Source organism: Halyomorpha halys, unplaced genomic scaffold (assembly GCF_000696795.3).
Source record: "Halyomorpha halys isolate HHAL.00 unplaced genomic scaffold, Hhal_1.1 Scaffold801.1, whole genome shotgun sequence".
Classification (NCBI taxonomy): domain Eukaryota; kingdom Metazoa; phylum Arthropoda; class Insecta; order Hemiptera; family Pentatomidae; genus Halyomorpha; species Halyomorpha halys.
Genome location: NW_027107017.1, coordinates 250,764 through 262,017, shown reverse-complemented (window position 1 = coordinate 262,017; position 11,254 = coordinate 250,764). Strand labels below are relative to the sequence as shown.

At 29.1% G+C, this 11,254-nt stretch overlaps 1 protein-coding gene across 4 annotated transcripts; it reads right to left on the bottom strand.

Annotated features, from left to right (window-relative positions):
• Positions 1 to 1,983: 1,983 nt before the first annotated feature.
• Positions 1,984 to 10,838, bottom strand: Ald1 (fructose-bisphosphate aldolase). 4 transcript variants are annotated; one of them, XM_014429432.2, is made up of 7 exons: positions 10,688 to 10,838; positions 8,403 to 8,558; positions 7,302 to 7,519; positions 7,033 to 7,224; positions 4,178 to 4,412; positions 3,194 to 3,359; positions 1,984 to 2,273 (listed from the first exon to the last, which is right to left on the bottom strand). In XM_014429432.2, the coding sequence occupies exons 2-7, from the start codon at positions 8,535 to 8,537 to the stop codon at positions 2,125 to 2,127; spliced, it is 1,095 nt and encodes a 364-aa protein (XP_014284918.1). In that variant the 5' UTR covers positions 8,538 to 8,558; positions 10,688 to 10,838; the 3' UTR covers positions 1,984 to 2,124. The 4 variants fall into 4 exon arrangements, with proteins under 4 accessions (XP_014284918.1, XP_014284917.1, XP_066901465.1 ...); XM_014429431.2 differs by lacking the exon at positions 10,688 to 10,838 and adding an exon at positions 10,488 to 10,656; XM_067045364.1 differs by lacking the exon at positions 10,688 to 10,838 and adding an exon at positions 10,170 to 10,191.
• Positions 10,839 to 11,254: the final 416 nt, after the last annotated feature.

Here is an 11,254-nt window from a genome sequence, read left to right as displayed (position 1 = left end):
AGCATTTAACGGCACACAGTTGTTCGCACGATCTTGCGTCGACCGTAAGAGCTCACTCAGCATGGAAGACGTTTGGAGCTGTTCAAGACGTAACATTTCGACCAATATCTGATAATTATATCTTGTATGTATGTGTATAACATTGTGTTTTTCTGTAAATACCAAATCATTGTTATACTATCAATAAAACTATTCCACAGAGAACTTCTGAACGGACTTTTAAAACGTATAAATTCACTTTTAAAATGTATCTACGTTGAAGTTTTTATGAGTTGTATTAAAGATCCGTCTGTTGAGACAAGTTTCTTTGGGACTCTTCCAGGATGTCTCTACTTGGGCATTAAGTATTTTTTGGAGTTTTAACTTTAGAGGACTGATTCCCCACATGCTTGTCACCGGCGTGGTCAGGAAACTTGTGCCATCCGCTAATGCAATGTTATATTTTACAATGTCAGGGAACTGATTCCCTTCAGGGTTGTGATAATTAAAAAAATCCCTTTCCAAGTTACCACATCATTCACCTCCTTTATCCTGGCCTGTATCTCAATTGCCTAACCAAATTTTATAACAGTATTTTAAAATAATAAATAGAAAAGATAACTCAAAACAACACAAGAGATGGATCATGATTACAGATTTTAAGGAGCAGTGACAGCCACAATATTCTCTGCAACAGCAATGGCCTGAGTGTAGACAATACTAAGTAAGGACTGAGTTTCACATAGGATAGTTCTAAACTAGGTTTTACAAAGCATCTTAGGAACTAAAACCATTGAACCCAAAGGGAAATTTTTGGCTTACTTGCTCTTAACCTACTCATCAGTGTTGATTGTCCTAGATAATTTCACACCTGTATGAGCTCAGCATATTACCACCTAAAGCTTGCAGCACCAATACACCTCCATTTGAAGAGGACCTTGAGATCTATCAAGCTAAGCTATAATTACAGACTACGCTCAATAAAGGGGGAGTAGTGTAAGGACACAAAGGTGTACACCTCATAACGTTATTCTAATACCTCATATTAATCTAGAGGCATGTCAACCTCATGAATGTCACATGATTCCTTATAGTGACTCCAAACAAATTTTCAACCAAAATTTTTTTTTTCATCTAGTAAACATTAAAAAAAAAAAACTTTTCAGTACTTTAATGAATTCAATTACTATATAGCTTAGTACTGATAGTTTTCTAAAACATACTACAATTTTCTACAAATTATCACAAAGAAAGTTCATTCAATCCCATGTTTAATAATCACACCTAGACTGTTCAGAACAATGAAAAATGGTCCAATATGAATTCCATCCCATACAGAAAAAATGGACCCAAATCAACCTAGTAAACCATAAAATTAGACCATTAAAGAAACTTTGGTAATAACTTGATCAAGGTAGTAATAATCATCAATTAATAGATTAAGAGAGAATCAATGTGTGACTTTTATTTTGATATGAAACAGATTAGATGTAACGATCCATCATTGAGAGGCCTAGAGCACTGAATTATAATATATTGAAGGATAAACCTAGAAAAATGAAATAAAATATATAATTTCTGAAGGAAATAACGACCAAAGAAGTCAAATCAACCAAAATTAATTTACTCATCAAATAAAACAGATGCAATGGTTTTCAAGCTGAGGGAAAGAACAGGCCGATTTTTATTATATCAAAGAAAAAAATACCCAATAAATAATAAAATATATTTTTTAATATAGTTTTGTAATCAAAATACTTAAATATGTATTTATAATAAATGCTCTTATAAAAATATATTGACTGCTAGAAATTATACTATTTGATATATATAAACATTATTTAATCACCATGAATTAGTTATGGTAAAAATACAATATAATTGTACAAATAATGCAGGAGACAGGATTCATACCTCCAAACAAGCATTTCTTAAACAGTTTTAAAATCAGGTGCTTGAAATAAAACTCAGTTAAAATAGGGCAAAGTTATAAAGGTAAAGAAATAAATTTCAAAGTGTAAATATATTTCTGTAAATTCCTACATTACTTAAATAGATAGATTCAGTATGTGTTCAGACAACAACACTTTCTAGGTTATATAACTGCAATGAGAGAGTATAATTGAAGGCACTTCGTATCGATGATCAATAGGCGTGACCCTTGATGAACAGATCTTGTTCGGCAGCTTGTCCCTTGACAGAACCAGCAACATATTTACCAAGTGCAGCTTCACCGTTAGCACGAGCTCTCTTCAATAATTCATCCTGAGCTGCCTCGATGCACTCATTTTTACCTGTTAACATCCCCAAACAAAAAAGGTTATATAGAGAGATCTAAAATATTGAAAACTTTCACGCTTGGCCAAGAACTATCATTTAAACAAATTGTATATATTCTAAAATAAAATTGTTGGACTTGAGATGGAAGAGTTGAAATCAAAATATAAGATTGTATCGACCTCTGAAGAAAGGAGAAGGCCATACAACCAGAGATATAATAATTATACCTTTGAAGCTGTCGACCGCTTCACCTACCTCGGCATTGGAATAGATTTTGAAAATAAGATCAGTGAGGAGATCTAAAAAAATAATAATGAGGGGAAATAAAGCATATTATGGCCTTGTCAACTTGATGAAATCAACTTTATTCCCTAAGCGCTCAAAATTACTTGTTTATAAATCTCACATAAGGTCCGTAGTATGTTACGGAGCTGAAGCATGGACACTTAAAAATGAAGATCAACAGGCTTTAAGGCTCTTCAAGTCTTTGAGCAGAAGATTATGAGACACATTTTTGGTCTAATGTGTGAAGAAGGCACCTGACACATAAGAAACAATAAAGAATTGGATGGCCTTAATAGACATGAAGATACCGTGTGATTTATGAAGTCCATAAGAATTAGCTGGCTTGGACATTTAGAAAGGTTACCCCACAAAATAATGCAAAGGTCACAAGAGAAACTTCCCCCCAAAAAAGAAGGAGAGGACACCAGAAGATAACCTAGCAAAAGGATGTGGAAAAGAACCTCCTGAGGATTAGAGTGACTGGCTGGAGAAGGGCTCTCGGTAGAGCAGAGTGGAGTCAAACTGTCCAGGAGGCAAACTGTCCAGTCCATCTCGGAAAGAGAAGAAGTGGAAAAAGAAAAACTTCAAAATAAAATATAAATATAATTAGGTCAAAAGTAAAAAAACAAAACAAAAAATGTCAAGTTACCTCCCCAAGCTTTTAAGACAGAAGCTTGCAAAGCTCTTCCAAAGCTGAAAGTTAAGGGCCAAGGCTTGCGAGCAACAAATTTGTTGATTGCGTCCAGGTTCACAGTGGCCTCTTCTTCAGTTTGACCACCAGATAGAAATGTGACACCTACTACTGCTGGGGGTACCTAAAGTATAAAGATTGTTTTAACATTTTTATTAAAATATGATTAACAAAAAAATAAAATCTGTCATCTCAACACTGGAGTGACAAAGAATCTGTAAGTTTATAAATTACGTATCTTAACCAGAATTAAAATAAAAGAATCAGATACAAACTTACTTTCAAAAAGGTACAAATTTCAGACAGTTTCCAGTTAAAAACAAGATTCTGATCATATATCAATAAATTGAAAACAAAATATCAATATACTTCTTAAACTAGCCCTAAACTAGAAAAAATCAGAAATCTTTGAATTTTTTTTGTTTTGCTTAAACCTTTTAGTATTAACATATTTAATACATAATTAATTCATAAAAAATAAAATTATTTTCACTAAAAATCATTATACTGTCATGTTTGTATCTTACATAACCCATGACTCTGCCTAGGGTGAATATAAGCTTTTTCATTTCACAGAAACAAAAAAAAAATTAATTAGAACTATAATATAATTTTTTCAGATGTATATAATATAATTTTTTTATAGATAATGTAAATTTAAAAAACAAACTATTTCTTTGAAGTACCGTAATCTGACCTCCACGGTGATTCATCCAACCGAATAAACATTTTATCATCTCTTTTCAGAAACTCGGCAGTTGCATACCAAAAGAACTATCCCTACTTCTTTTACAATAATAACTAAGTACAATAATGGACTTATGGTTAAAATAGTCCCAACCCTAAGCCTTTAACATAAAAATTGAGAAAGTAGGATATAATCCCCAATTAAAGATTAATTAACATTTGCTGCTATTACATGATTAATATAAGAAATCTTACGGTTCTTTGCAGGGCAGTAACAGTAGCTTGGGCTATTTCATAGGCAGAACACCTGGTTGGGTTCTGCATACCAGGAGTTACCATGTTTGGTTTAAGCAGTGTTCCTTCCAAATAGACATGATGGTCATTTAAAGCCTTATATACAGCAGCCAGGACAGTTTCGGTCACCTTCTGAGCACGCTCTATGTCATGAGTTCCATCAGGCAAAACTTCAGGTTCTACAATAGGCACCAATCTAGGAACAAAAAAAATAGGGGATACTATAAAAAGAATATTTTGAAGCCCTAAAGTATTGTAAAAACCTTATTATTACAAAAATTGAAAATAATTTTGAACAAGTTGGTAATAAGTGACAAACATTCCACAATTCGAAAGAAGAAAATAATTTAAATTTTTAATAAATAAATTTAAGCACTAACAAAAACAAATCGGGAGCAAATTACCAGGCATTAACTTTTACTTTTGTAATGTTTAGAACCTAAACAAATTTATTCTTTACAAGAGCAGTCTATATCAAACTAGAGCCCAAATTAATAAGAAAGGAGAAGGATGAAATTTAAAGCAAAATTTCATATAACCACACTCTTATAAAGAACTTACAGATGCTATAATGGATTTCTTATTAATAATTAATTTATATATACGTGTTACTTTTGATATTTATGTTTACATTATATTAAATAGGTTACTATGAAAATATTAAATAATAAACATTTCAGAATACAAATAGTGAAATAAAATTGGAAATTAAAGAATTAAATTTATTATCAGAACATTTCAGAATATTTTAGTATAAGAGAAAACATTGTTATTTATATAAGACAGTAATTTCTTATATAAACAAAAGATAAATATAAACCTAAATTTAAATATTAATTACATTAAATAAAATTTTAAAATTTTCATAAAATATTTGTTGTTTGATCTTGATTGAAATTCACTGCTGTTTGAGATGATTTCTTTTAATAATTCTTTATAATTATGTTCCGCTTCATGACTGTACTTAAATTATTTTTTGTTGGAACATTATTTCACTTATTTGATCATGATTAAATGATTCAATTCAATATCTATTTGTATTGTTTAAAATTATCACATGGGCCATTAATTTATTTTTTGTAATTATTTGTGTAAAATTTGTAGAAAGTTTTGAAATATATAAATAATTTATTCTAAAGAGACTATATACATCCCACCTTCATGAATTTTCATAAAGAACTGCCTGATTGTCTTGATTAGAGCATGGCACTGGCTAATAGAATAGAACAAATGAAAGTATTTTTTCTTTGTATTCATTACTCGACTGTTTTATATGTCTAAAAATAATTATTGATTACTTTTAAAGGGTTAAAAACTTAATGTACTTTGTCTAATTAAAAATATAACACATTTTACAGATACATTGCCGTAATATATCGTTAATTTCAAGTGCATGGCGACCAATGTTTCACTTTATTGTGACTTCACTGTTCCAGTTTCTTAATAAAAATTATTTTAATGTTCAAATATTCAAATTCAAAACCCAAACAACAAAAATATGAAAACAATAAAATTTATTAAATACATGTTATTATCAACACAATTAATATGCCAATAAACATGCCTAATAATCCTACATTTCAAAAGAATTATTTAAAATTTTCAAGTTAGAATTTAACATATACATTTTTTTTTTAAATATGAAAATAAAAATACTTTAAATCCATTCCTGGGTCCAGTATGTTAAATACTTATATTTACCATTTTAAAGATAAGGCATATCTATTGAGTGTAAAAGCACCTAGCATCTCAATGCTATTATATATCAAACATAATCTTTTCACTAAAATAAAAATGAATATATTTATAAGAAAAATTCTTGAGCTTTAATGTGATATTACAGTCTTTGGTAAACAAATTAAGATGGTTAGAAATTTAAAATAATTTAATTTTAAATTTACACCATTATACCAATTTCCTTAACCCGAATTTAGTTATCTCATAACATTTACAAATAGCTTTTCAATGGTATAGAAATAGACCTGTCTGCTAAACTGACACCCAACTGACTAAATGCCAACAATTTTAGTCTGTAAACAAAGTAAATATTTTGTCATAATCATAAATTATGATTTGATTTTATTTTTTATGTTGCACCATAAAACTACATAATTACTTATAAATAAAACATTTATATTATTAAAATAAACAGTAAATAGCGAAAAATTGTTAACTTTTTAAAAATAATAACTTTAATAATAATAAGAATAACTTTTAAATTGTTAACCATAAAAAACTTCATTGAGAGAAACTACTTTCATTGAGTAAATTTTAACAGACGCGCTAAAAATACATTTCTAATCAATAAAATTATTGTCATACAACACACACATAATAAATTAAGTAAATGGCAAATAATAAGAGAAAAATGACAAAAAAAAAGTAAATAATAGTGGACTACATTTATGATAAGGCTTGTTAGCAGCAGTATTTTCCATAATTTAAATATTAATGTTTCTTCATAGAAATATTTCTAAATGTTCAATTTATTGTATTTTATTTCTAGGAAAGATTAAATTTATTAATTGGAAATTTTAAGAATTTATGAATAAGATTTAAATAATTAAGATAATAAAGTATTACTATAATTTTAAAAGTATACAAGAGTTGAAACTTGTTTTAACATGAACTGTATTGTTGGTGGTGGGAAAGAGAATAGAAACATTGTACGTAATGTCCCGAATGAGAAAAGGAAAAAAAAAATTTACTTTAGAAGGGTTATGTTACTAATTTAAATAAAATACCACAAAAAATTGAGAAATTAGTTTTGAAAGATGATCATAGAAATCAGGCTGAAATAACTTTTCATATATTACCTGTTGGCTTGACAGATGGATGCATAGCGGGCTAGGACAGTAGCATTCTCCTGTATGGCCTGATAAGAAGGAGTATTCTTGCCTATTTTTAAGACACAACGCCATTTTGCAAAGTGACAGCCATCTCGTTTGTACTGAGCACATCTTTCTGCTAAATCATCCAATCCCTGAGTTGTACATTCATCTTCAGAACTGTTAATATATTATATTTCTTGTATTAAAAAAAAAAGGAATAGAAAAAATGTTAGTAAACATCATAAATAACATACCCAAATAGTGGAACGACTCCTTTGTCGACTTTGATTCCGGGAATGATTCCTTTACTCTTGAGGAGTTCAGGAAATGTGGTACCATCATCAGTTTTTTGATAAACTGTCTCATGGAACAATATGACTCCAGAAATATTGTCAGATAGTGCAGGGTCTGTAGAGAACAAAAGCTGCCTGTAACGCCTACGATTTTCTTCAGTATTTTCAACTCCAATGTCCTACAGAAAAAAACTATACTTCTTAAAATGTTTAAACACTTCTTAAAACACCACAATTATTTTTAAAAAATATATAACATTACTATTTTGTACGAAAGAATCTATTTGCATCTTCAGTAAAAACAACACTACATCAATTTTTCGAAAGATAATATCAACAATTTCTACTATTATAATAATGTTTGTTACCAGAAATATATAATTAGAAAATTCATTAGTAATTTTAGGTTAATATTGCTAAATGTAAAAAATTATGTATTTACAATTTAGCTAACCCACTGATGTATTTGATATCTCCTCCCTAAAAATTTCAAACCTTGAAATCACAAAAGCGAAAAAGTAGATTTCCTTGACCTTCAAAAATCAGCGGATGATAACTGACCATCTTTTTCTTTTAATGCTTTTCTATTTAATCTAACTAACTCATCTTCAATGAATTGAATATTTAAAAAAAAACTATCAAACAATATGTCATAAAAATAAGAGAGCTATAATAGTTCCTGAGAATTAATATTAGACAACTTATTATTCAAAGCTCATAACAGAATTGTACAATAAAAGAAAAGTTCAAATAACATTTAATTTAAATTATCTAGATTTCATAAATACTTCTCTGATAAAAAATAATAGTAGGTATAAAAGTCATTCAAACAATTCAGAAGCTAAATTATATATAAATATTAAGTTAAGAACTTACATCAAGTATAATAATTTATGAATACCATTTGGAGAACACTATTTTGTGAAAAATGGAATTTAATAGAAAAAAATAAGGAATATTTTAAGATCAGTTATAAGCAATAACTTCCAATGTGAATTGATTATAAATTTTCAGAACCTGATAGATTTTCATAAAAATATCCGAAAAATAAAATTAATTCACCTTTAATCTTTTTCCAGCAGTTGAGACTGATTCATCTGCAGCTAAAATACCTTTTCCAGGAGCAACAATAGCAGCAGCAATCTTATGAAGTTCCTCTTGCAGCGGTGGAGGAGGATAGTGAAAATAAGTAGTCATGTTGAATTTAAGTAATTTTATCTAAAACAAGCACTAATATTAACAGGATGCATAAGCCAACAAGATTTATAAATTTATGAGTGGCAAATGACATGTTATAAAGATTATCGAACATATAATATGGGGAGGATGAGAAGCAAAGAAATAGAAATGATTAAGAGGGTTTTTGCTATCTATCTGTTCCTGAACACCTCTCATTCATAAAACTTTTAAATATACCTCTAGTCTTCTCACCTAATCAATTGGGATATTTTAAAACTAGAATATTGAATATTCTTGTCTTGTAATATCTCTACTGGTGAAGAGAAAAATACAAAAAGGTAGAAATGAAAATATAACTAAGAGAATTTATACTATATGTTTATTTCAAATAAATGCTGCATCCGAAAGAACATTAATAAATAAAAGAAACTTCACTGAAAATATATTATTAATTCACCACTTCAAGGGACAGAAATGTTTAACTAATATAAATGATAGCTTAAAATTAAAAGGATTTAGTGAATGACATAAATTCTTCCTTATTAAAAAACAATAGTTTATTTAATATCATCAGCAATGTTTCACAAGGTAATTAATTATTCTCCTAAAATGTATGACCATTATTAGCAAATTTTACTCATTAAATGACATTAATATTGTAATATATTAGCAAGAATGACAAATAGGAGAAAATTATATGTAATATATAGGTTTTTGTTAACAGCAGCCTGAAGATGGGGGAAATCTCCCGAAACGTTGCTGATGATATTAAATAAACTATTGTTTTTTAATAAGGAAGAATTTATGTCATTCACTAAATCCTTTTAATTCAATAAGACTCTTCCAGCATAAAGGATTATTAAATTTAAATGATAGCTTATTTCTTTAATCAAATGAAGAATAACATCCTAAATAAACAAACAAATATTTGCAGATTTGGATATGCACAATCTTTTACCTAGAAGAATTGAGATAAGGACTTATGAGAAAGGAATAAGCAACAAACATTGCATCATAGCAGATAACTTTCAAGGCTTATTTTTTTTTTTTTTTTTTTTAAGAAATGACATAGCGAAAAATAAAATATTTTACTTCATAAATAAGAAATAGCAAGATGAATTTTAAATAGCCCAGGATGCTTGTAGAAACAAATAAATGTGGAAATTAGAACAACTAGAAATATGCTGAGTTCTGATCTTAAACTGCACAACCAATAAAACCTGTATGTTACAAAACTTATAAAAATAAAATTAGGATAAAATTTATTCAAATGCCCAAAAAAATAAGATATTGATAAGAAGAATATTACGACCCACCTCGGTGACAGGGTGAAATCAAACTGAATAGAAGACACGCCCAAGCTATCGCCGGCGACCAAACTTCCTTGTATTTAGATTTCATTCCGTCATTAATCATCAAGAATAAAGGAGAAAAATCAAAGACACTATTCAACATTGCCAATAGCTTCAAAAGATTATATAACCTTCAGTATGCACTTTTAACAGATAATAATCGATATAATCTTTATCACTTTGATAAAACTAAATTATAAACGAAACAAACGTTTTATCAGTAATAAGCGTGATGTTCAGCAAACGTTAACGTGACTTAATATTCACCATCATCACGTGATGAAGTTGACGTACTTACGTGATCGCAGTCAAAGGAGAAAGATAGGTGTACTACCAAACTAAAAACAAACGTATTTTCTTTATTTCTCTTTTTTTTCTAATACAGATATAAACTTATGACAATAATCATGTGATTATCTTCAAGAAAATTCCAATTTAAAAGTAACGCCTAACCGTATTTTTTAAGAGGATTAAAAAAAAAACTAAACCCGGTCAGATTAAAAATATTTTATTCCTTGGAATTGATATCGACCAAATTATACATTCTTTTCACAAATATGATCGAAGTTTTATACCTAATTAAAAATTGAACATATGTTAAGAAGCTTGTACGAACCGGCAACGAAGTGATTTGTGTGACTCTTGACTACTAACTGAAGGCTGCTCTTGATATCTGTTGGAACTGAGGTCAAGGGCTGCAGGTTTTCTGCAAATAGGCTATTTATCTGGGCCACTTGACGGTATTGACAGAACCATTCAAGAAAAATAGATTGGCAGTTAGCATTAAAGTTAATTATAAGAGAGATTACAACTCACCACCAGCCGGGAACCAGTCAGGAGGGATAGTGGACCGAGATCTTCCTTCGCATCACCGATAAAACCGATGGATCAAATGTCAATTTGATAACCTTGTCTTAACTTTTATCTGAAGAAAACACACCCTCGGCTATATTTCGTAACAATTCACGCCCTTGAAACTATTGAAATTAAATGAATAAAATCAATTTTAAAAACTCTTATACCTGAATACATCTTAACATCTATCCTTGATTCTTTAGCTGACTATCGTATATTCAAATACATATGTTCCAAGGGAGAAAATTTAATGTTATTCTCTATTTTTAGTTTAAGTTGATAATAGGAGGAAGCAAAACCTATTATAATAAAATGGCTAAGTAAGTTGTTCGGAGTTATTAATTTTGAAACAAGGTAATGATTCCAAGTTTTATTTGAAAATTGTATAAGCAAAATCTTTAATTCGAGTTAAAATTGTAAACATCCCAAGTACCAAACAAAACCCAATACAAAAAAAAAAGTTATATGTACAAATATTGATTATCTAACTGCACATATTTATTACCTATATTGATAGGCATAAGTGAC